Source organism: Nomascus leucogenys, chromosome 17 (genome assembly GCF_006542625.1).
Source record: "Nomascus leucogenys isolate Asia chromosome 17, Asia_NLE_v1, whole genome shotgun sequence".
Lineage (NCBI taxonomy): Eukaryota > Metazoa > Chordata > Mammalia > Primates > Hylobatidae > Nomascus > Nomascus leucogenys.
This window is the reverse complement of record NC_044397.1, coordinates 74341975-74368138: the sequence shown is the minus strand read 5'-3', so window position 1 is coordinate 74368138 and position 26164 is coordinate 74341975. Positions and strand designations below refer to the sequence as shown.

At 42.3% G+C, this 26164-nt stretch overlaps 1 protein-coding gene across 1 annotated transcript in view; it reads left to right on the top strand.

Annotated features, from left to right (window-relative positions):
- Nucleotides 1–26164, top strand: part of MINDY4 (MINDY lysine 48 deubiquitinase 4) — a 120682-nt gene that overhangs the window by 31861 nt on the left and 62657 nt on the right. The window contains exon 6 of the mRNA XM_003270491.3: nt 25425–25483. Within this exon, the coding sequence (XP_003270539.1) occupies nt 25425–25483 (59 nt within the window). The remainder of the gene's footprint in view (nt 1–25424; nt 25484–26164) is intronic.

The following is a 26164-nucleotide window of genomic DNA, read 5'->3' as shown; positions in this document are numbered from 1 at the left end:
TTCAGGCCTTATTGCTGTGCCTGGAACATATTCATCACTCTTCTCTGCCTTGCTCTAAGCCTGAGGTTTTTTTGGGGGGGTAGGGGTGAAAGTTTACTAGTATCCCCGGGGTCTCATTCCTAAAGACTGAAGCAGCTCTCTTGTTCTTCCCCAGAGTATTTTTCTACAGCCTGCATTGGGTTTTGCTGCATTTGCAGACATTTTTGCATAATGTACACTTATGGTGGGTCATGGAGAAAACCTAAGCTCATAGTTCCACCTAAGGATCATGGCATTTATTTAGGGAAAAGATGGGCATCCTTGTTCCTACCCTGTGATAGGCTGGATGCCTTGGGGCCTGACATAGAGAGAGCCAAAGTCTTTCCCTTGCCAAATCCCATTCAGTCCTGCTGGAGTACTGGGTGGATGCCTTCCCTCATGACTCTTGGGCTGGTTTTCTCAAATGGTGGCTGAGGGATGGAATTCTGCTGTGACTGTCAGAGCTGTGTCTCCATTTTGGAAAGATGGCCTCTGATGCTGAGTTCTGTTAGGGGCATATTGGGCAGAGTTCCTCAAATCACAAAGATGACCTGCCAGGGCAGCTTCCTGTATGGCTAGATTCCATGTGTGTGCCTCATTCCAGAAAATTCTACTTTGTTTTCTCTACTCATTCCACAAGAAGTTAGTAAAGCCATGGGATTTCTTTCATTTCCTGTTGAGGCCAGTTTTGTGGTCATAGGTCCCTCAGAAGTGGGGCCTTTTCCCGATCAAATAAACAGTTTTTGATCTCAATCTAAATATATGGTATTTAATTTTATTCAACAAAGCATTTATAGAGTGCCTCTTGCTTGTTCAAATGGTGTTGGGGAGAGAAATGCTGAAGATGACGTTCCTGCTCCCAAGAGGCTGAGACATCCCGACAAATATATACTACAGGATTAAGAAAAAGATGAGTGTGATAAGGGATCTGGCAGAGTGCCACAGAGATAGAATCTGGATAGTTTGAGGGATAATTATGCTGTCAATATCTGTTGAGTCCTCACTATCTGACTGGCCCTGTTATAGGAGCTTTGGATGTATTACTTCATTTAATCCTGACAGCAACTTTACATATTTACAGGTGGGGAAACTGAGGCACAAAATAACCTAGCAGTCTGAGTTCATGCAGGTTTTCTGGCTCTTGGGACCTTAGTCTTAATCATTATCCTTGGCCCTGACCTGGGGGAAGAGGACTGTTGAGAGCTGGCATTAGCAAGGACATAGAGGGCAGGTCTGGCAGTTCAGAGAGTGGAAGAATCCCAAGCAGAGGGGATGCTGTGAGCAAAGAGGTGGGCAAGTTGGTGTAGCTGGAGCCCAGGGGATGTGTGAGTGGTGGGAAGAGGGTGGACTGCAGGCCCGACAGGTGCCCCAAGAGCCAGACCTTCTTCTCTAGGCAATAGAGAGGGATAGAAAGTTCTCTTGTGTTTTGGGTTCTGTTGTTTTTTAACCAGGAAGATTTGCCGCAAGGTGAGTCTAGGGGTGCAGCAGGTCTGAGCAAGGTGACTAACAGCAGGGCCCCCGCCAGGAAGGCAAGTGGGCTCTGGCCTGGATGCGCCAGAGGGGTAAGGAGCCAGGGAGCTGAGGAGGAGAATCCAGAGGATGAGGCAGTCAAGGAGCACTGTGGGCCTGGAGGAAGGGGAGGCTGGGCAGGTAGTTAGCAGGAGTAGGGGCACCTGAAGGGGAGGTGCTGGTTGAGTCAGGAAGACAAGGAGTTGTTTCTGGATATGTCCAGTGGAGCTTTTGTTTCCACAGTCAAGAGTGGGGCAGAAACGCAGGTCCCAGGGAATGTTGGGAGGAGCTGGCATGGGCTGAAAGCTGAATTCCCTGGAGGGTGGACATTGCCAAGGTCAGTATCTTGCAGTGGAGACCACATGCTTGGTGTGGAGCAGGGCAAGAAAAGGGAGTGGTCAGAGCAGAGCCCCACCCAAGGTGAGGGAAGAGCCAGTCTCCTGGAGGCAGGAGGTTGCATTTTCGGACCCTTAGGAGAGGTTGGGAGGTCACTGGGCCTGGTGATGGCGGTTCCCAGGTGGCTTTGGAGAGAGCACCTTGAGCAGAGTGCTCGGGGTTAGAAAGTCAACTGTAGTGTGTTGAGGAATGGGAGGAGATGAGGACACATGTGGAGAGCCTTTGTGAAATAATTTTAGAGATGAAGGGTACACAGGAACAGGGTGGCAGCTCAAGAAAGAAGAAGGTTAAGGAATATGGCCCTTTATTCAGGACAAGAAAAATGTTTGCATGTTTTCGAGCCATGTTTGCACCAGCAGCAGGGACAAGAAATTCGCCATTCACAGAGGCAGGGTGCACGTGCTCGGGCGGGGCCCGGGAGGGAACAGTGCTGACAATACCAGAGTCATTTTCTGTTACGCTCAGTAACGATAATTGATGTCTGTAATGATGGGCCCAGGGCATTACAAGTTCCCGAAGTGCCTTTTAAATCTCTAATGAAAGAGTCAATTCTACTCAGCAGAGTTGTTGAGTTACTTGAAATTTATTCCAATTAAGCAAAGCTTTGTTAAGTCAAGTTATTGAGATCTGCTATTTGGGAAACATTGCATTGTATTGTATTCTGAGACTTCGAAACTTGGCTCGCCATCTTTCACATATTTAGTAACTCTTGGCATGGTGAGGTTGAAAGGGCCCCGCTTTAAAATTGAACAGATTTGGGTGCAAATCCTAGCTCTGCCATATACTAACAGGGCAAAGGCAAAAACTTTTTAGCCTCTTTTAACTCTTTTAGGATTGTCATAAGGAATAAGTAAAATAAAATATATAAAATATTTGGCCCACAATGGTTATTTTAATAAATATTAGCTTCCCCCGACTCTAGCTATTTGGTTAGCCAAAACACCCATTAAAAAAAAATAGATGGATATATTCCTGAATAGATGGGGATTTTGTGAGAAGGATGGAAAGTGAGGTTGGAGTCAGATTATGGAAGATTGTATGGTCAAAAGAGAAATGTTCAGGTTAGTTGTGAGAGCCATGGCCAAGGGCTCCTGTGCCCTTGGGCATGTCTTTCCCCTGGGGTCAGGCATATGGTCTTTTGGAAACTTGTGTTGATTGAATGAATTTGCCTGCCTTGAGGCATTCCTTCTTTTTTTATTGAAGGCTAGGGGAAGCTGGGTCTGTTTGAAAGCTCTGGAGGGTGAGGCAGATGTGTCTTCCTATCCTCTTCTCTTCTAGAAGGTTTTCCCAGGTCAGGCCTGGACAATGGGCTGGCACAATTGGCTCCACTTCCCTAGGCCCATGTGGCTGTGGTCCTCCATGTCCCTGCTTCTGCCTTGAGCCCAGGGTTTCACTTAGTTGTGTGAAGGATCAAGATGCATGGGAAGTCTAAGGGAGGACAGTGGCATTTCTGTAACTGATGTTGCTTCCTTTGTTCCCAGTGTCATTTGTTTAGCCTTTCTTCTTTAAATAAAATTTCTTTTGAATGAGAAGAAAAGGAAATCATGTAAATTGAAAAAGTCCCAGATGGAAACTGAGACCAAGCACTTTGCCACCATCTGAGGATTAGAGGCTGTTGGGCAAGGCTGAGAGCCACATCCATTATTTCATGTCCACCTCCTCATGGAGCAATGGCACACTGAGTGGCCATATTCCAGAAGCTGCTGTATGGAGGGCAAATGATCTTATAAGGGCATTTTGGCAGGTATCTAGGAGTCAACCCCTGGAGCTGCCAAAGAAACCCATCCACACACAGAATTCTCCCACCCATAGTCTCCCTCTGCCCCTGCTCAGCTCCCTAACAAATCTCAAGTCACTTTCTGGCCTTGACATGGAAGATCAGATATCTTTAAAATTCAACACACTCCTGGGAGTATATTAAAAGAAGAAAAGAGAAGTTGAAAGTATCCATTTTAGATTAAAAAAAAAAAAAAGCAGGTCTGGGCTAAGGGAGGAGACCACCCCTCATATTGTCTTATGCCCAATTTCTGCCTCCAAAGAAAGAAGGAGTAAAAACTAAAAGGCAGAAATGAAATCCACAGGCAGACAGCCCGGCACCACACCCTGGGCCTGGTAGTTAAAGATTGACCCCTGACCTAATCAGTTATGTTATCTATACATTACAGACATTGTATAGAAAAGCACTGTGAAAATCCCTGTCCTGTTCTGTTCTGTTCTGTTCTAATTACCAGTGCATGCAGCCCCCAGTCACATACCCCCTGCTTGCTCAGTCGATCACGACCCTCTCACGTGGACTCTGTTAGAATTGTGAGGCCTTAAAAGGGACAGGAATTGCTCACTCAGGGAGCTGAGTTGTTGGAGACATGAGTCTTGCTGAAGCTCCCGGCCGAATAAAGCCCTTCCTTCTTTAACTCGGTGTCTGAGGGTTTTGTCTGTGGCTTGTCCTGCTACATTTCTTTGTTCCCTGACGGGGAAGCGAGGTGATTAATGGATGGTTGAGGCAGCCCCTTAGGCGGCTTAGGCCTGCCCTGTGGAGCATCCCTGTGGGGGATCCGGCCAGCTTGAGCGATGCGGATGCTGAGAGTGCTCCCGGGTAGGCAATTGCCCTGGTGGAATGTCTCACCAGAGCAGTGTGTGGCAGGCCCCTGTGGAGGATCAATGCGGTGACTGAACACCAGGAAGGAATTGGCACTTGGAGTCCGGACATCTGAAGCTTGGTAAGACTAGTCTTTGGAACTTGCCCACTCCGTGTGAGTGGAAGTGTGGCCTGATCACCCATGGCGTGCCTGTACTGGCACTTTGGTTTTTGTTTTTGACTTGACTTGGATTGCTTGATACTTTGGTTTTGGTTTTGACCTGGCTTGGATTTCTTGATACTCTGATTTTGGTTTTGATTCTGGTTTGGTGTAAACTGTAAAAGTGTGTGTGTGTGTGTATGTGCCCTTTTTACCCGTTCTTTGTTTTGTGGTGTGCATGTGGTGTGAGCGTGGTGTTTTGTCTTGAAGAAGCATGGGTCAGGCACAAAGTAAGCCCACCCCACTAGGAACTATGTTGAAAAATTTCAAGAGAGGATTTAAGGGAGACTATGGAGTACTGTGACACCAGGAAAACTTAAAACTTTGTGTAAGATAGACTGGCCAGCATTAGAGGTGGATTGGCCATCAGAAGGAAGCCTGGACAGGTCCCTTGTTTCAAAGGTATGGCACAAGGTAACCTGTAGGCCAGGGCACCCAGACCAGTTCCCGTACATAGACACTTGGTTACAGCTGGTTTTAGAGCCCTGTTGCCACCCCCCGCGGCACAGTGGCTGAGACAACAGCAACATAAGCAGTTGGCAGAGACAAGGAAAGACCAACAGAGAGAAAGAGGAAGAGACAGAGAGACAAAGAGGGAGTCAAGGAGAGAGAGAGAGGCAGAGAGAGAGAAAGAGACAAATGGGAAAAGGAAAAAGAGAAAAAGAAAATCAAAGAGAGAGAGATATACAAGTAGTTAAGAAAAAGAAAAACAGTGTACCCTATTCCTTTAAAAGCCAAGGTAAATTTAAAACCTATAATTGATGATTGAAGGTGTTCTCCGTAACCTGATAACCCTCCAATACCACTTTCTTGTCAGTGTAAACAAGGGTGTATCCCGAAAGCACTGAGGCCTTCCTATCAAAAATCCTTAACCCAGTAACCTGCCGATGGCCCACGTGCACTCAATCTGTAGCAGCAACTGCTTTGCTAACAGAAAAAAGTAAAAAAATAACTTTTAGAGGAAACCTCATTGTGAGCACACCTCACCAGTTTGGAAGTATCCTAAGAAAAAAAAAAAAGGATAATTTAACATTAACCACTGAAAATTCCCTTAACCCAGCAGATTTCCTAACAGGGGATCTAAATCTTAATTACCATACAAAGGCCCGACCAGACCTAGGAGGAACTCCCTTCAGGACAGGACCATCGACGGTTCCTCCCAGGTAATTGAAGGAAAAAAAAAAAGCCATCTATACAATTCTAAGTTAATTTGGACAAAACAAGGTCTTATTAATAGCAAATAATTAAAATCCCAAACTTACAAGTATTTCAACAAAAGTAAAGTTTGCTAAAAGTTAACAGTGTAACATGTATTATAGTAACTTCTAATCTTGTGGCCTTAGACAGTCTAGTCCACAGACATAAAGGAAGTTTGCTTTGGAAAAGTATGGTTATCATCTTCGAAAAAAAAAGGGGGGGGGGCAGAATTTTTGTAAAAAGAGTGTTATATGGCACATTCTTGTCCTGAAATAAATTAACTGGTTGTCTAAAGAAAGAAATGTTTAGGCTGGGTGAGGTGGCTCACATCTGTAATCCCAGCACTTTGGGAGGCCAAGGCAGGCAGATCATGAGGTCAGAAGTTCGAGACCAGCCTGGCCAACATAGTGAAACCCTGCCTCTTCTAAAAATACAAAAATTAGCCAGTCATGGTGGTGCCCGCCTGTAGTCCCAGCTATTCGGGAGGCTGAGGCAGGAGAATCGCTTGAACCTGGGAGGTGGAGGTTGTGCTGAGGTGAGACTGTGCCACTGCACTCCAGCCTGGGTGATAGAGCAAGACTCTATCTCAAAAAAAAAAAAAAAAAAAATTTGCAGTAAGTCAGAAAGTTGAGGCATGTCGAAGAATTGTCTGCGAACGTCGTGAAAGAGAAAAATGTTACAAAAAAAATTTATGCAAGAAATGTTGTAAAATTTAAAAGTAACTAGACCTCCTAAATATAAAACTATTGAAAAAAAAAGTTTATGTGCAAGGTGTACAAGGAAAGTAAAATATACCTTTGGTAAAAGGATTATAAGGAGGCATAAGAATGTAAATTTTTACCTATATTAAAAGGTTAAAAAAATTGTTTTGAAGGTTTAAGCAAGTTTTAAAACATTAATTATATTAAAAAAATTCTGTGTGTAAACATATTAGCTAAAGTTAAAGGGGTATCATCCAGTTTTTCTGTGAACTGTTCATTAAAGTAAAAACACGATGGGTTTTTCATAAAGCACTAACAAAGATTATAAAAGGTTACAAAGAGTCTATAAAAATCTTACCTTATGGTCCGACATTCAAAATTGAATAAATATGTATACAAAGTTTTATTAAAACTAAGTTTAATATTAACAGCACACTAATATAAAGGTGAAATTTAGCTTATCTGGTATAAAAATCATATAAGAAGCATTATTAAATATAAAATGATGTTTGGCTTTCTTTGGTCTAAAAACTAATAAAAATAGGTGCTAAAGGAAATTTCTCAGTAAGAAGGCACCAAAGACTATAAAGTCCACCGTTGATGTCCCCACATTTGAAACAAAAAGTCAATTTCTTAGAAATTGTGTACTTGGTTTATCTTCCACTTCTCTTTCCCTCAAAACTAAAAGTATTTTAGCACAGGTACCACCCCTAGAATTTACAGTAAACCAGCACCAGCCTGAAGATCACCTTCTTATCAAAGGGTGGAAAGAAAAGAAACTCAAGCCAGCCTAGGAAGGACCCTACCTTGTGCTGCTAACCACTGAGACTGCTGTTCATTCAGTGGAAAAGGGATGGACTCATCACACCCGAGTCAACATGTTAACAGTTAACAGTGTAACATGTATTATAGTAACTTATACTATAAGACAGACACCTTTCCTGTGGGAAGATAGCTGCCTTGGGCAAAAACTGTATAATAATACTACAAAAACAGCCACCTAGTGGAGTTCAAACCACACTAAGAAAAATCCGTTTAGTAAATTCCCAAAGATGCAAACTGTGTAAACCCACCCAGAGTCCCACTGGGACTGGACAGCCCCCACTGGATTATACTGGATATGTGGGCATAGAGCTTACACCAAATTACCCGACCAGTGGGCAGGTAGTTGTGTTATTAGCTCTATTAAAGCATCTTTCTTCCTACTGCCCATAAAGACAGGTGAACTCCTGGGCTTCCCTGTCTGTACTTCCTGCAAAAAGAGAAGCATAGCTATAAAAAATTAAAAAGATGATAAATGGCTCCCTGAGAGAATCATACAATATTATGGGCCTGGTACTTGGGCACAAGATGGCTTGTGGGGTTACCCAACCCCCATTTACATGCTCAACCGAATCATACAGTTACAAGCTGTCTTAGAAATAATCACTAATAAGGCTGGCAGAGCCTTGACTATTCTGGCCTGGCAAGAAACTCAGATGAGAAATGCTATCTATCAAAATAGATTGGCTCTCGACTACTTGCTAGCAACTGAAGGAGGGGGCTGTAAAAAATTTAACCTTACTAATTGCTGTCTACACATAGATGATCAACGGCAAGTAGTTGAAGACATAGAAATATGACAAAACTGGTACATGTGCCCCTGCAAGTGTGGCATGGATTTGATCCTGGGGCCATGTTTGGAAAATGGTTCCCAGCACTAAAAAGATTTAAAACTCTTGTAATAGGAGTTATAATAGTAATAGAAACCTGCTTACTGCTCCCTTGTTTGCTACCTGTACTTCTTCAAATGGTAAAAAGCTTCATCACTACCTTCGTTCACCAAAATGCTTCAGCACAAGTGTACTGTATGAATCACTACCGATCTGTCTTGCAAGAAGACATGGGTAGTGAGAATGAAAGTGAGAACTGCCACTATTGAGTGAGATTCTCAAAGTGGGGAATAAGGGAGGAGACCACCCCTCATATTGTCTTATGCCCAATTTCTGCTTCCAAAGAAAGAAGTAAAAACTAAAAGGCAGAAATAAAATCCACAAGCAGACAGCCCGGCACCACACCCTGGGTCTGGTAGTTACAGATTGACCCCGACCTAATCGGTTATGTTATGTATAGATTACAGACATTGTATAGAAAAGCACTGTGAAAATCCCTGTCCTATTCTGTTCCATTCTAATTACTGGTACATGCAGCCCCCAGTCATGTACCCCTTGCTTGCTCAATCGATCACGACCCTCTCACGCGGACTCTGTTAGAATTGTGAGCCCTTAAAAGGGACAGGAATTGCTCACTCGGGGAGCTCAGTTGTTGGAGACGTGAGTCTTGCCAAAGCTCCTGGCCGAATAAAGCCCTTCCTTCTTTAACTTGGTGTCTGAGGGGTTTTGTCAGCAGCTTGTCCTGCTACAGGTCCATTTAATATTTAATAAAGACATTACTACTGATTTATTATTCTTCTTTTTAAAGAAAATAACTACAAAAGGGCACGTGTGCCAGATGCAAGGATCTGGGAGAACTTAGACAAGGATCTTGGTTTTAAAAAGTGTTGTCATACAAACAAACCCCATGTGGATTTGGCAGGAGAGCGTCCTTATTCTAAGGAGATGCAGGGTGAAATATTTAGGGATGGTATGTCATGATGTCCACAACTGACTTTCAAAGCGTTCAGCAAAAGAAAAATAATGTGTGTGTGTGTGTATGCATCGAGAGAGAGAAAAAACAAGTAAGGCATGTTAACAATTTGTTACTATAAGTGAAGGGTATATGCTGGTGTGTGTTTTATTTTTCATTCAGTTTTCCTGTTAGTCTAAGATTTTTCAAAATAAAAAAAGAGAATTAAAAAACACATGGAATAGATAGGAGAAATGAATAGTTAATAGGATCTATCTCTTATTTTTGGGTAATGATCATAAAGAAGTGTAACCAGGTTTGTTATTCAATGCTGGAATCTGGGTGAGGTGATGGTATAAAAACCCAAGCCTAGCCCAAAACACGCTGAGGGAGCACCTCAACGCAGCTGATGAATTTCTTGTTACATGGGCATCTGCAAGCTCTTGCACTCCAAAGAATCAGTGGTTACAGAAACAACAGCTCGCACATGTTTTCCAGGTGCATAGAAAACAGGCTTTTTCCTGTAGGTCTGCTGAGCCCTGGGAAGCTGATTCCCACCTCCCTTTTCCAGACCAATCTTACCCCCTCTAACCAGCTGGGGCTGGAATCCTCACCCAACCTTCTGGTTGTTTTCTCAAAACTTCTGGCCCTTTGCTTCCACCCCCATTGTGAGGCTCAACATGACATTTCCAACAGGAGATTGCCCAGAATGGGTCCAGCTGCTTCCGATGGTTTTCCATTTGTTCTGGAAAAAGCTCCAGATACCTTTGGTCAGTGCTTTTCCCGGTGTCTGCCTTGCTGGGGCCATTTCTTGCCCACACCATCCGGAAGGGGCTGCCGTCTGTAGGTCCCTGCACATCTGTCCTACTGGGGAGGGAGACGATGGTGGGAGAGTGTAGCTTGGAGAATCAAGGACTCAGGATTTTGGAGGGGGTACTTTCAGCCTCATGCCTGCATTAGATTCAGATCCTTAAAAACCAGAGAACCAGAGCCCTGCCAGAGGGCTTCATTCCACCTCTGTAGAAGTTTCATTGTCAGGAGAAAAGGGATTGTGCTGCTTCGATTTTTTCTTTTCTACTTCCACAAACTCATGTGAATTATTGTTACCTTTTAAGGATCTGGGAGGGAAACTTGCCCTATGTTAAAGTGTTCAATCCCTAGGTCCTGAATTCTATGTGAGGCGGGCCTTGTGCTCCCGTGCTGTGGGGTTCATGGAAAGTTTCAGTACAGACTTTCAACGCTTAAGTGGCTGGATTCTCAGCCATGTCCAGCCCCTCAGTGACTGCCCTCACCTGCTGGGCTTTCCACTCACAGCCACCTGTGATGAACAGCTGTGGAACCTCAGCAGAGGCAGGAGGCAGTAACCCCAGAGTGGGGGCAGGGAGGAATGGGACCCACAGTTTGCTACCCAAGGACCCTCAACAGCCCATTTCCAGGGAAGATGACTGCCAGGAGAGGCACAGGGGGCTGGCAGGCTGGCTCAGGGACACAGCTAATTTTAGTCCAGGGTGTACTTGTCCAAATTGGGGCTGGCTCCCTCATGGAAATTCCACAACTCTCTGGTTTTATGTGTATGAGTGGTGTAATGCTCAAAATTTGCAAAGCTAACTTGGGTTTAAAGCAACACGTTTCTTTCTCCTTCTTCTAAAAATGCCCAGAAAATAGTCATTTCTCTGTGCTTTGGGAGTAGGTCAAAATTTCCTGGAGGTTCTTTTTTCATGATGGGGCAGTGTGGGGTAGAAGGAAGCATAGCTCTAGGAAGCAGTCTTGACTTGATCTTGCTCTGGCCAAACCAGGGCAGGACAGAGAATCACAGTGTCTGTGCCCAAGGAGACCTTTGGGTCATCCATTTGGTGCAGTCAGTGAAATAAATTACTTTAAAAAATACTGGAGGACCAGCGTCAGGTTCAGAGGCAGAGTCAGACATTGTGGGCCTGAAACTTACACAATGTGAGTGACCTTTTTAAGAGAAAGAATATGAAAGTATTTAATTTTCACAAATTTTCCAAAAATACAAGACCATGTGAACATACATTTCTAGGGCCTCTTAGAAAGGTCCCTGAAGCTTAAGCTTCATTAGCTTCATGGTAAATCAAATGCTATTCGGGTTGTTATTATTATTTTTTTCTGGCCAAGTAAGGACATTAAAACAATTTCATAAAATTTTACAAGTTGAGGTAGACATAATCTTATTTCAAGATTATGTCAACCTTTAAAATGAACAAATTAAGCTTTGCGAAACATTTTGCTGCATTGTTTTTTATTTTTCTCATGTCACCATGGACCTGTGTGTCCTGGACAGTTGGTAATTTTCCAAGCCTCAGTGTCTTCATTTGTAAAAAATAGGGCTAAAAAGTTCTTATGCTGCTTTCTACACAGGACTTTCGTGAGAATTAAATTTTAAAATGTGCTTAGCGAGTGCCAGGAAAAGTAGAAGGTGCTGCTTAGATAAGCAATTATTATTGTAAGGGCAAAGCTACAGAACATTTAGCACCCTTAGAAGGTCACAGAAAGGTAAATCAAAGCTCAGGGAAGGTGAATATTTGCTCAGGGTCACTTAGAGAAAGGCATGAGCTCCAAAAATAAGTGGTATTTAAATGTAAGCCTCTTCACCTTTCTAAAAGTAAATGAACCCAAATTTCTTTCTTTTCAAATGCCTATGAGGTCAATCTTGGACCTTGTCAGAGCTGTTTCGAACGTGTGGCTCACAGCTCTTATATAAACGCTTATGTAGGGGAATGCCTTATAAGTTTGAAAGGAAGATACTTCATCCTGGAAGTTGTTTTAAGCCATGCTTTGACATATTTAACCAAACAGAGCCTAAGTGGGTTTAGTGTTTTGTGGGACTCAGCCTCTTGTTGGTGCAGCTTACTTCCTTGACATGTTGGTTGGCCTTTATTAGGACAGTCATGGGCAGGATTGGTGCCCCAGAGTGGCTTCTCCTAGCAGCTAAGTAAACATCTCCACACAGCTTTTCAGTCCACTGTGGAAACTGGCAGCAACTCCTTCAGGCAGCTTGTCAGAACCTTCCCTTTTGTCATGCCAAGGATGACTTTAGACCTCCCTGGGACAGGGCCCAGGCTGTAGAGGCAATCCTTTCCATCCTGGGCTCTTACACCATCCTTGGGAGGCAGCCTCAGAGACCGCTGGGGAGGGAGGCTGGGCTGCCAGGAAGCCCTAATCAGAGGCAGCCTTAGTGGCCCCACCCACTGGGTGTGCAGCCTGTGGCCCACCCACACCTGGGACACCTCATGCTGTGGGCCAGGCATCTCATCACATCTCTAGCATTGGCCCTGGTCACTGGGCTCATCCTGCATCTCATGATGGGTGGGCTTGGTCAAGTCCGGCAGCCACGGGCTAGTGTGCAGAGGGGTGGAGGTGAGACCAAGATGAAGGGAGATCATGGGCTAGCAACATTTTGCTTGGTGAACTGCATACCCCAGGCCAGAGTGGTTAGTCAACAAATGTGAGTATGTTCCAGAGACATGCTTCATAGAGATCACTTTTCCTTTGAGAAGATATTTTTCTCTCCCCGGGGTAACATCATGTCTACCCACCCTTTCACTGCCTGTTGAGCAACTCCTGCCTCTTGCACCAGTCACCTTTTGGAGCTGACTTCAGCCATGCCTAGGAAACTTCAGCCTGAGAGAAGGGCAGGGAGGTATGAATTGGGAGGGCCACAAAGTCCTGGTGTGTGTCTCCCCAAGAGAAGAGCAATCAGTCCTAATGCATTTTTGGGTCTTAAGAAAATGAGGGCAGTGCCTCAAATATCCAGCATGGGATAGATTAAAATAAACCAAGATGAGAGTCAGGAGCCTAAAACTCTATTTCTGCCTACTAACCAGGGGCCCTGGGAAAGCTCTGTCCTTGACTCCCACCTCCAGCAGGGCTGCAGGATTAGACTAGATGGTCTGGATTAGCCTTTTCAGCCCTTCCAGCTGGATGAGCTGTATCTAGGTGATCTCTGAGTACTCCTCAGCTTCCAGAGGGTGCATCCATTGAATACCAATTGCATGCCCGGGTCTCGTATGCCAAATTGGAAGAATAGGGAAATAATATGAGGGAAGGTCACATCTTTGTACAGTTTTGTTTTGCAAACTGCATGCCCTTGAAGAAAACTTCTGAGTCTGAGACTGTGGTAAATTTCTTCTCCGTTTCTGGAAGGTTCCAGAATCCAGCCTGACTCAAGGAGCAGAGATACAGGAAGGAGAAATGTTGGAACTGATTTCAGATCTTGCTCTGGCTCTGCATACTTCTTGTAAAGGATGTGTGCCAAGGCCTGTCGGGAGGGACACATACGGAAAGAGAGTTAAGCTGAGAAACCATCACCCCGACAGAACAATGGCTTAGGAGGCTGGAGTACAGCATGTGTTCTCTGCAGCCAAACAGCCTGGGCCCGATGGATTTTCCAGGAGGATGAGGGGCCATCCGTTTCTCCCTCCCTCCCGCCCCCCTTCCTCCCAAATCTGTCCTCACTGGGCGATCCCTATCTTTGTCCACCTTTGTCATCATGGACCCAGAAGAGAGAGACTTGGGTATGCAGCCCAGTTCCCAATTAAGGGATTCACTGGTTTCAGGAAGATAATTTATTTGAGTTGAATTGTTAAGGCAGATTGTTTTCACAGGATTCCAAGCAGAGAGCTTTTCTCACAGGAAATGTCAGGCCAGCAATTCTAGTCAGGTTTTCCACATCCTTAAGAGGAAAGAAAAGACAGAGAGAAAAAAATATTCCTTTTATATGTTGTAGGTCAACCGTTTGAGAACTGGCAACTGCAGGGTATAAACTTAAGATCTGTTAAAGTTGCTACACATTGTGATAGTTAGTGCACGCGATGACTTCTCGATAACCCAACCCTTCATGAGACCTCATGTTCTTTATGGCTTAATTTGAAAAATGCCTGTGAATATGCAGTGGCCAAGGGAGGTAGAAGAAGCCCCTCCAGAGGCTCAGAGTCCCACTGAGCTCCCAGGAGATGAAGACACTGAAGAACTCCCATCCTCTTCCTGGAGCTTGGTTTCCTTGTCTGTAACACCAAAGGTCATGCCAGGTGACGTCTAAGTGCCATCCAGCTCTAACCACAATTCTGTACTCCACCTATACCTAGAGGAGCTTGGCTGAGGAGCTACAGGAAACCAAAGAAAAAAAGGAGAGCAGGAAAGTGAAAGGAAAAAAAGCTTTTCTTCCATGGAGAACTTGGGTTTTTTTTTTTTGTTTGTTTTTTTTTTTAGCATTCTACATTAAAAAAATTTTTTTTTAGTCTTTTTATATCAACTTGCCCTCAGGGATCTGACTCACAAAAACTTACTGCTTCTCCAGCAGTTCAGTCATTCATGAGAGCTGTTGAAGTGATGGGGGTTATGCAGAGTCACTGATGGAAAAGCCAGGAAGGAGTACAGCACCGCTGTCCCTGGTGGGCACCACCAGTGTTTGCTGTGTACGTACATGGTCAAGAAGTGCTTGCAGGTGGGGAGGGGCTGGGTCTGAAGAGCAGAAGCCCAGGTTCCCGAAGTGTTGTGGTTCTTATAGCCCCTCAAAGACAACTCCGGCAAAAGGGAGGTTGAGACTAGAGGCAATGCATCTGTTGCCAGGTGATGCCAGTCTTACCTAGCATGTGCATGTCCATCCAGTTCCTATATGTCTGTCCATGTCTGAACAACTCTCTCATTCATTATAATCTAACCCTCTTGTTCATTGCAAAATGATGTTCTGTTTCACGTGGGAGAGTGGTAGGAGTGCTGAATTTGTAGTCAGGAAACCTGGACTCTGGTCCTGGGGTTTTCAGTTTCACTCGCCCTGTTGCTTGGCCTCTAGTATGTATATCACCAGCATATGGGGTATGTGTGGGATGCTGGACATCCTCACCTTGTTACTGACGCTAGCAGGGATGCTTCCAATACCTCAGCGTTAGGTAGGATGTTCTTCAGGGTTCAAATAAAATCCTTTCCTTCCCTTGAGCATGCTAAGAATTATTTTTAAAGAAACATATATGGATATTTATTTTTATCAAGTGCTTTTTCTGCATCTATTTAGATTATTTTATATTTTTTTAATCTCTTGGTATGAATTACATTATTAGATTTTCTACTGTTAAAATAGTCTTGCATTTCTATTTGGTCATAATTTCTCTCAAACTCATGGTAATACAGTTGTCTATTGTATTTTATATTTTTGTATTTTATGTTTACAGGTATTAGATTTTTAGAATCAAGGTTGTGGTAACCTCATTAATCATCATTATCTCAACCAACACGTAGCAATTTCTGTATGTAGGGTGCTATTCCTAGTACTTGATGTATTAACTCATTTAATTCTCACAACAATCTTTTGAGGGAAGACTATTATTAGCCCCATTAGATGAAAAATAAAGAACAGATGAAGAATCTGAAGCCCAGAGAAGCTGGACACTTGCCTGTCCTGCACAGACTTTTAGTGTGTCAGTGAGGTTTATAGCTGGGATGGGTGGTTCCAGAGTCCGAGTGCACTCTATTTGGGAATGTAAACTGGGGAGATTTTGTTATATTTGGTGGAACACATCAGTAAAACTCTTTGTGTGTATGTTGGGGCTGGAAATGGGGGTGAATTTTAAATTAATGATTTAAGAAAATGATTATAGGTAGTTTCAGATTTTCTGTTCATTTTTTGTCAGTTTTGTGATTTTTCTAGAAAATGGTCCCATCAGTCAGTTTTCAGATATATTGGTTTGAACTTATTCATACTATTTTCTTCTTACTGAAAAGCTCCTATTGATAATGTTTAGTTTTATCCTTCCTTTTCACTCTTAGTATTGTTTATTTATACTCTCTTCTCTTTATCAATCTTGCCAAAGGTTTGCCTTTTTATTAATCTTTTAAAAGAATCAGTTTTGAAGGTTGTTGAATCTATTATTTTTTATTTCAGTAACTTTTTCATCTTGCATTTATTTTTCCTCCTTCCTACTCTCTTTTGGTCTATTCTGTTGTTCTCTTTTGCTGGGGGATGCTTAGCTCTTTTGCTTTCCACTGTTCCACAATAATAGGTGCCTTTATGCTATACACTGCCCTCTCCATATTACTTTAACTGCTTCCCATAAGACTTTGTAAGTTGTGTTTTTAATGTTAGCCATTTTGAAATATTTTCTGCCATTATTTCTTTAAAATTTTGTAATGCATGGGTTATTTTGGGGGAGTGTAGAGGAGCTATCTCTTTATCATTGAATTCTTTTTTTATTTCTTTATAATCAGAAACACAGTTTGGAATTTTTTGAGACATAATATGTGGACTGCTGTATGGTCAATATTAATACATGTGCTTGACAAGAATATATTATTTAACAGTTGGATGTTTTGGATCAAACATGTTATTTTGATGTTCAAATAGTCTTTATTCTTATTAATGTTATTTTTCTGCTTGATCTGTTAGTTGCTGGGAGAGATGTGTTAAAATTTTCTATCATGCTCACGGATTGAACAGTTCTCCTTGTAGTTCTGTCAAATTTTTGATAATATGTTTTGAAGCTTTGTTGTTAGGAGCATAGAGTTTCATGATGGCTACATTTTTCTGTTGAATTTTTCCTTTTATTATTCTCTAATGAGTAAGTTTATCACTAATAACACTTTTTATTCCAAAATCTGTTTTTATCTGATAGCATTTAGCTATATCGCCTTTTAAATGGCTAGTATACAAGTGGTATATTTTTGCCATGCTTTACTGTTAAACTTTTGTATCATGTGTCTTAAAACAGCATATAGATAATTTTTAAAAGTAAAATTCAATCTGTGTCTTTTTTAACTGGCAAGTTTAATTTTTTTTGCCTTTAGTATAATTGCCGATTTACTTGAATTTATTTGTCCTGTTATATATCATACTTCCCTTTTGCCACATTTTTTCCTTATATAATTTCTCCTCTTTTCTTGCTTTCTTATTTTTTAAATTAACCATTTGAAAGTGAACAATTCAGTGGCATTTAGTACATTCACAGTGTTGTATAACCACCACCTCTGTCTAGTTCTAGAACATCTTCATTTCTTCAAAGTAAAATCCCTTATGCATTAAGCAGTTTTTCTCCATTCCTCCCCCAACCCCCAGTCTCTGGCAACTACCAATCTGTGATATTTCACATAAGTGGAATCATATAATATATAAGCTTTTGTGTCAGGCTTCTTTCACTTAACATAATGTTTTTGACGTTCATCCATATTGTAGCATGTATCCATACCTCATTCCTTTTGATGGCAGAATAATATTCCATTGTATGGGTATATAACATTTTATTTATTTACTCATTTGTTGATTGACAGTTGGGTTGTCTCCACCTTTTGGTTATTGTAAATAGTGCTGCCGTGAACATTTACGCACATGTATTTGTTTGAGTCCCTGTTTTCAGTTCTTTGGGGGTGCATACTGAAAAATGGAATTGCAGAATAATTCTATTTTTAACTTTTTGAGGAACTCCCAGACTGTTTTCCACAGTGGCACTTACTTGTGAATTAACCGAAATGTATTTTTTTTCTACTCCTTTCACATTTAGAAATTATACGTCATGTTTTTATTGTTCTAGTGGTTACTTCTAAATTTTTAATCTTACTTGACTTTAATCAATCCCTCTACCCCCTCAAGAAAATGTGAGATTTTAGGAAGCTTTAACTCTGACGATTGTTTCCCATTCCCATGCTCCTGTTTATTATGTCTGGTGTTTTAGTTTCCCTTTGTTTTTAGCTGCTCTTAAATTAGTTGCTATTGTTATTATTTTAATTGTTTTTATTGTCAATTCTCATTCAGGTTTATCTAAATGCTTATTGATTTCTTTTCTTCCTGATATGAGTCCTTAATCGTTCATTCAGTGAAGGTCTGTGATAGTAAACTGTTTTAATCCTTGTCTGAAAATGTCTTCATTTTGTTCTTCCTTTTAATGATGTTTTAGTTGGGAATTTCAAAGTTGACAGTTTTTTCTTTCAGCTTTGGAGATGTTATTTTATTGTCTTATGCCCTTGTCATTGCTATTGAGAAGTCTGCTATAACTGTTTATAGGTAATCTGCCTTTTCTCTAAGATTTTTTTCATTGTCTTTTGTATTCCAGTAGTTTTAAAATGACATGTCTAGGTATGCATTTATTTTTACATGTCCATTTGAATCTCGTGTTTCTGTGAGGATGCATGTCTGGAAAGTTCTTAGCAATTACCTTTTCAGGTGTTTCCCTTCCTAAATTCTCTTTATTCTTTCATTCTGGAGCTTCTTTTATGTGTATGTTGGACTTTAGAAGTTTTTCCACCATGTCTCTTATTTGCTCCTTCATGCAGTTTATCTCTCTCCTGATTGACGATATTTTGAGTAATGTCATCTGATAGCTCTTAGTAGTTAATGGTGTCTTCACTATATCTAATCTACTGTTTATGTTTACCAAAAGATTTTTCCAAATTTTAAAGAAGTTCAAACCTGCAAAAAGCTTGAAAGAAGAGTGCAATGAATATCTGTAGACTTTTCACTTAAATTCAGCAATTGGTATGATTTTGTCACATTTGTTCTTTCGCTCTCTCATCTCCTCCTCCCCTATATATTATATGTATTTATATATACACTTATTTTTCTGATGATTCATTCTAAAGTAAAATACAGATATACTGACATTTCACTTGTAAATATTTCAGCTTGCATCTCCTAAGGGCAAGAACATTTTCCTCCACAACCACAGTACCCACAAAATTTCTTTCTTTCTTTCTTTTTTTTTTTTGAGACAGAATCTTGCTCTGACACCCAGACTGGAGTGCAGTGGTGTGATCTTGGCTCACTGTCACCTCCGTCTCCCAGGTTCAAGGGATCCTCCCATAGTCCTGTAGATGGGACTACAGGCTCACACCACCAATTCTGGGTAATTTTTGTATTTTTAGTAGAGACAGGGTTTTGCCATGTTGCCCAGGCTGGTCTCAAACTCCTGACCTCAAGTGGTCCTCCTGCCTCAGCCTCCTAAAGGGATTATAGGTGTGAACCACTGTACCTGGCCCAATAAATTTCATATTGATTCAATAACATTATCTGACATGTAGCCCATAATCAAATCTCTCTCAAGTGTTCCCCAGATATTCTTTTAGGCTTTAATTTTTTTCAATCCAGGATCCATTCGAGGTTTGCCCATTGTCTTGGTTGACGTGCCTCTCTATTTTATTTATTTATTTATTTATTTATTTATTTATTTATTTATTTATTTATTTTCAGACAAGGTTTCACTCTTGCCTAGGCTGGAGTGCAGTGGCATGACCACAGCTCACTGCAGTCTTGGCTTCCCAGGCTCAAGTGATCCTCCCACCTGAAGTCTCCCGAGCAGCTAGGACTACAGGCATGCACCACTACACTTGGCTAATTTTTGAATTTTTTCTTTTTTTTTGCCGAGACGGGTTATCACTATGTTGCCCAGACTGTTCTCCGACTTCTGGGCTCAAGCAGTCTGCCCACCTTGGCCTCCCAAAGTGCTAGGATTACAGGTGTGAGCCACTGTGCCCAGCCTCTAGTCTATTTTAATCTCAGTTTTAGTTTTTCATGAAGAGAATGGGCTTGTCCTAAGAACACCCATATTCTAGATTTGTTGGTTTGTTTCATTATTAGGTTTACATTAAGCATTTTTTTTTGGCAAGGACAATACATAAGTGATGTTGTGTATTTCCTGTTACATCACATCAGGACCACATTAATGTCAGTTTGTTTTATTTTGATGATGCTAAGTTGGATCACTCTGTTAAGGTGGTGTATGTCACTCTCTGTCATTGTAAAGATAACTTTCCCTTTTGCAATTAATAAGTAATCTGAAACTTTCAGACCATATGAATATCCTGTTCCTCAAAAACCTTCCATCCAGTTGTATTGGCATCTACTGATGACCCTTTCCCATATAAATGATTAAATTGGAGTGTGTAAAATGATGATTTTCTAATTTTATAATTCCTTCTACATTCATTGACGGTATTCTGTAGAAAAGAGCTTGTCCATCTTCTCTGTCTTTTCCTTGCACTCCCTCCACCTTCTTCCTTCTTGTCCTTCATTCCTTCCTCCTTCAGTAGCAGACTCATGAATTTTTTTTCAATATTTAATATATCATCTATCACCATTGTTACATGCCCGTTATTTCAATGACTGCATTTACTCTTCAAAACTGCCCATTCTTTTTTCATAATGTCTAGCTCTTTTCTTATGATTTCCATTCCTGTTTTTAAAAAGTTTCTCTAGTTTTTCTAATTTACAGCCTCTCTAAGATTTTTGCTCCATCTTGAGTCTTTGGGAGTCCTATTTGCTGTGTCTGTTGGCTTTCACTCATGGTACATCGTTTCTCATGTGTTTAAGAGTTTTTTAGTTTGAGCATGTTTTAGTAGGACTTAAAAAAACAAATAAAAAAAAACAAAAAAAACCTCTCTCTTCCAGGGAATCTTGTTTGAACTGGTTTGTAGAAGTGCTCTGCCAGATAATTTTACATTACTTTGGTTAGGTGTGCTGGGGTATCACTGACTTGGGAAAAATTTATGTTAATTTCTTATATTCTAGATTCTTGTGCCATATAAATGGGGTAAATTTGAACTCCATTGACAGTGGGTTCTGATAGTTCGTCAAATATATAGCAAATGTCTTAGTCTATTTTCTGTAGCATATAACAGAAAACCTGAAACTGAGTAGTTTGTAAGGAAACAAAATTTGTGTCCTATAGTTCTGGAGGTTGGAAAGTCCAAGGATGGGAGGTCACATCTTGTGAGGGCCCTCTTGCTAGTGGGGGCTCTCTGCAGAGTGCTGAGGTAGCTCAAGGCATCACATGATGGGGGGCTGAGTGTGCTAATTCAGGTCTGTCTCCCACTTCTTAGAAAGCCACCAATTCCACTCCCATAACAACTTGTTAATTTATGAACCCATTAATCCATTCATGAAGGCAACGCACTCATGACCCAATCATCTCCTGAATGCCCTGTCTCTCAATATGGCCACACTGGGGATTAAATTTCAGCATGAGTTTTAGAGGGGTCAGATACTCAAACCATAGCAGTAAGTGATCAGTATCTTTATTTTCATGAGATGCCTTTCTTTTAGAACCCATAACTAATTTAGCCAAGAATCTAGTAACAAACACAGAGGAATAAGCATCTCGTCTTCTCAGTTTTTATTTTTTTGCTATTTATTTTTATTTTTATTTTTTAGAGGTAGCTGCTTGCATGATCATAACTCACTGCAGCCTTAAACTCCTGGGCTCCAACAATCCTCCCATTTCAGCCTCTTGAGTAGCTGGGACTACAGGTGCATGACACCATGCTCAACTAATTTATTTATTTTTTGTAGAGAGAGGGTCTTGATATGTTGCCCAGGCTGGCCTCAAGTGATCATCGCGCTTCTGCCTCCCAGAATGCTGGGACTATAGGCATGAGCCACCACACCTGGCTTCTTCTCTGTTATTATGTGAGAGTGGCTCTTTCCACCAACCCAAGGATTCAGTTATTCAGAGATTGAGTCCTGGTCCCATGGAGCCCAGAACACCAGCAGTGATCTGGCTCGTGCCTCTCCCTGGCGGGGCATGAGAGGAGCTGTGGTGGGAGGTGGAGGCCTTAGAAGAGGAGTGAGCCGAGTTCTGCCAGTTGGCCCCCATGAATTTATTAGTTGCATGCTTTGACACATGTCTCTGGGTTATCAGCACAATCACACTTTGAAAAAGTGTTTTGAGTCCCTTGATTTATCTTTTTGTCATTGTTGTTCAGAATAGTTTTCACTCAAAGGCAGGAACATGCTTTTAAACTGACCTTTTAAACTTTGTAAAGCTTATGCCACAGAGAGACACATGAAAGGAACAATAAGCACATTCTCTATGTGGAAGCATAATTGAAGTCTCCTCTGGTGATGAGATCTATGGGAACCCGGCACAAAGCATCTGAGCTGGGCTCTTGTAGCTGATGGATGGCCCTCTGGGTGGAAGTCCCATGACTGGAGAGAGAGGCCAAGCTGTACCCTACCCAGTGGAAACATTATTCCCACCATCTCAGCGGGCTCATGGCCACCTGCCTACCCTCAGGAGCCAAGGGAACCACTTGGGAGATTTGGCCCTTGTCCTGTGGTCTGCAGGAAGCCATGGAAGTTTCTGAGCAGGGGAAGGATGTGGAAAATAGATGCAAGAGCAAAGTAGAGCATTTGAAGCCAGCAGCCTGGGTTTGAATCCTGACTCTGGCACTTCTAAGTCATGTGACCTTGTGTAAGCCACCTAGCTTCTGTGAGAATCATCTGGCATTGAGTACCCATTTATGGAGCACTAGCTACATGCTGGACACCTGGGATCCAGAGGAGACCAAGAGAATCCTGCAGTTCTTTTTTCTTCCTTGCTTGTAACTCTTACCATGGTATTAGTTTACCATTGCTGCCATAACAAATTACCACAAACTAAGTGGCTTCAAACAACATGAATTTATTATCTCTTAGTTCTGGAAGGCTGAAGTTCCACTGGGCTAAAGTCAAGGTGTTGAAAGGGCTGGTTGTTTCTTGAGGATCCAGGGGAGAATTTGTTTCCTTGCCCTTTTCACTTTCTAGTACCCACCTGGATTCCTTGGCTTGCAGCTCCTTCCTGTCTGCAAAGTAAATCACTCCAATCTCTGCTTCCATGTTCACATCGCCTTTTCTTCTTCTGTGTCAAATCTGCCTTTACCTCTTTATGATACGGATACTTGTAATTACATTGGTCCCATTTAGGTAATATAGGATAATTTCCTCATCTAAAGATCCTTCGCTTATTCTTATTTGCAGAATCTCTTTTGCAATGTAAAGTAACACTCAGGGATTAGGATGTGGATATAATTGAGGGCCGTTATTCAGCCTACAACACCACGCGACATTGCATGTAACATCTGTTCATTTTATGTATCTGTGTAATGTGTTTCTTCTGGGCAGTGAGGTAGGCCTGCCAGATAGCCTCACATGTGTGCTGGGTGAGTGAGTGAATAAATGAATGAATGTGTTCTTTGGAGTTGAGAAGAAGCTGATGTTCCACTTGGGCTTTAGAGGATTAGTGTGAGTTTGTTTGCCAGACTATTCTAGATGGAATGAGCAGCTTATGAAAAGATACAGAGACATGAGCTGAGACGCCCAGCATGCAGGAAATGCAGGCGGAGTGTGATGGCCCAGAGTGAGATGAGGCTGGGCAATAGGTGACCAGGTCATGGAGAGCCTTGCAGAATACCCTCATGGGCCTGGATTTTGTTTTTATAAGGAAGCAGTAAATGTAGTTATTGCCATTGTCTTTGGAGTTATTGCCTGGGTTTAAATTCCTGTGCTGCCACTTACTTGCTGTGTAACCCTAGGAAAATTACTAAACATTTTTGAGACTCAGTGAAATAAGTGCTTCATAAACCTGTTCTGAGAAGCAGATGACTTTTGAGGCTTGCAAAGCACTTAGCACAGTGTGTGGAACAGTCAAAGGAGCCTTTAGGAATGTATTGGCACTCTTGCTGTGATTTTAATACACGTGATTATTGTTATTATTGATGGTGATGATGGGGACTCTTTGAAGAATTTCAGCCAGGCTTCAGTGTTGTGGTCAGATTTGCTTTCTAGGAAGATGACTTTGGTAGCCATATGAAGATGTTGGGGCCAAGGGTGGGTGACACTAAGGGTCAGGAAACCAGTTAGGAGCCTATTAAAATAATCTAGGTGAGAGATGAAGAGGCAGAGAGCAGAGGTGGGGGTTCAAGAGAGATGTTATTGGATGCAGGATGTTGGAGAGATGTCTTTGCTGCTGCTGTGCCCTGCTTGAAATGGTTCAAGGAGGATTTTAGAGGCTTAGTACCAATGCCTTGGTCCTTGATTTTCAGAAAGGGACGCTGAGGCACAGCAAGGGGAGGATGCCTTGCCTTCATCTCCAGATGAAACAGTAACAGACAGGATAGGCAGGGTAGAACTCAGGTCCTCAGCCCTTTGTTGCAGAGCGGGCAGAGGTGGGAGAAGTGTGGCTGGAAGAGGCTTCTGATGAAAGTGCAGTTCTTCATGGGTGGGGGTGCTCTGACAACCTCAGTGTCGACTGCCCCTTCCACATCCCTCTAACCACCCCTCTTAACTCCTCTTTCCAGCTCATTCTTCCACCAGTCCCCACAAGAATGCCTGTAGAATCCTGGTGGTGTTGGGTGGAAGGATTTTGTGGTTTTGAATTAAGGCAAATGACTTGACTGAGTCGAGGAGGACACATGGAGGATGAGGACTGCCTGGGAGGGAGGGTGAGGGAGTTCTGTGTTCTAGCGCCAGTGAAAGAAACCCAGAGTCTGAAGAAGTATGTACTCAGGGATTTGGTACTGTGCGTCCTCTGAGGTCTTCCATTCACGCCCCTTCATACATCTTCAGGAGGAAACCAATTCAATGGAGTACACCAGGGCAAGATTACGATTGTTACTTCAATCATATCTTACCCTGCAAGGATGTTGGAGGAAAATATATTTCAATGCCACGCTCAAAAGAGCTGTCATTTTTTAACATAGTAAATGGGTTTTCAGAGAGTGATGTAATATTGTTATTTTTAATACATTCTCTTTAGAAATGATTTTACTTTAGTTCAGGTTGATGCATGCTGGAGAACAGAAAAATCTAAAGGGAGCTTCAGAAAATGCCCCCTCAAAGGGTCCACCTTTTAAGAAAGCTCTGTGTGCACATACTTGAATTTACAAATCAGAATCACAGGCAATGTTTTAAGTCACAGGAAGATACAGGAGGGTTCCTTTAAACCCTTTGGTGCATGCCGGAGATTTCTTATAAATAGCTGCTGATGGCTTTACCAGAAAGCTAGGAGAGAGGAAACAAACAAAAAACATGGAGATGAGATGAACAAATTCTAGGCAATGATGACAGGAACTCAATTTGTGTGTGTGTGTGTGTGTGTGTGTGTGTGTGTGTGTGTGTGTGTGTTTCCCAGAAGTATTGCAGTGAAATTGGCGAGACAGCCTACATGCAGTGCTTGGCAAATGCCAACCCACAGAGCTGACCATCCTGTATTGGCTGGTGTATGAGTCTCTATGAGAACACAAAATTGACAAGCATCATGGGGGCTATTTGGTCCCATCCCATGTGGAACCTGTGGCTGAGAGAGGGGGAGTATTCAAGGCACACAGAGGCAAGGCCAAGACTAGAGAGACCTGTCTCCTGAATGCCTGTCCATCGCTCTTAACAGTCTTCTCTGCCGTTTACATTTCTCTGTCAGTCTTCTCTGGTACATTGATATTTTCTATTTTCCAGGAAAAATCAGTTGCTGCCGTCTGACAAGGTGGATAGTGAGCTGGGTGCCCTGCGGCTCGGTAGGTGCAGCGGGTGCCTCTGTGCTGTGCCCATCAGGGCCCAAGGGGTCCTCGTTTGCTCTGTCTGGGTGATGGGTGGTGGGGGGCCCCTTTCCTTCCACCTGACCTCAGCAAGTGGGGCCGGTCAAGTGAGTAGAGCAGACTACTCTCTCTCTGATTGTGTCTTCTACTGCTTGCCCTTCTCTCCTGGGGACATCCTTGTAAGAAGACCAGTCATTTCTGGATCTACACCGTGGGGCCAGAGAAGCTCTTTCTGCATTTGGTATTTTTTTTAGGGTCATTCAGTAACGGCCTCTTAGGAAGTTAACTAAGGTCTCCAGAAAACAGTTCTCATTCAAAGTAACTGTATGGCTCTGTCTGGGAAGGCCCATCCTTTTTAAAAGTTTATCAGTGTATTATGGAGGCATAAGACACAAACAGTGAAGGCATTAAGTGTACGACCTTAAGTGCCCTGGTCTGCATCTTCACTTCTGTGGACATCTGTGTAACTGCTCTCTGAGATCAAGATAGAGCACATTTCCTTCCACTCTTTAGTTTTGAAGCAAACTTTTTTTCTCTCTCTTTCTGTAATTCCCTACTCTCCAAAAACTGATGCATTTGCAGGGTTTTGCAGAAGCAGCTAGAGACTGAGGATGTTGAGACCAAGGACTGGCCGTGAGAGGATGAGGCTTGAGTGCTGCC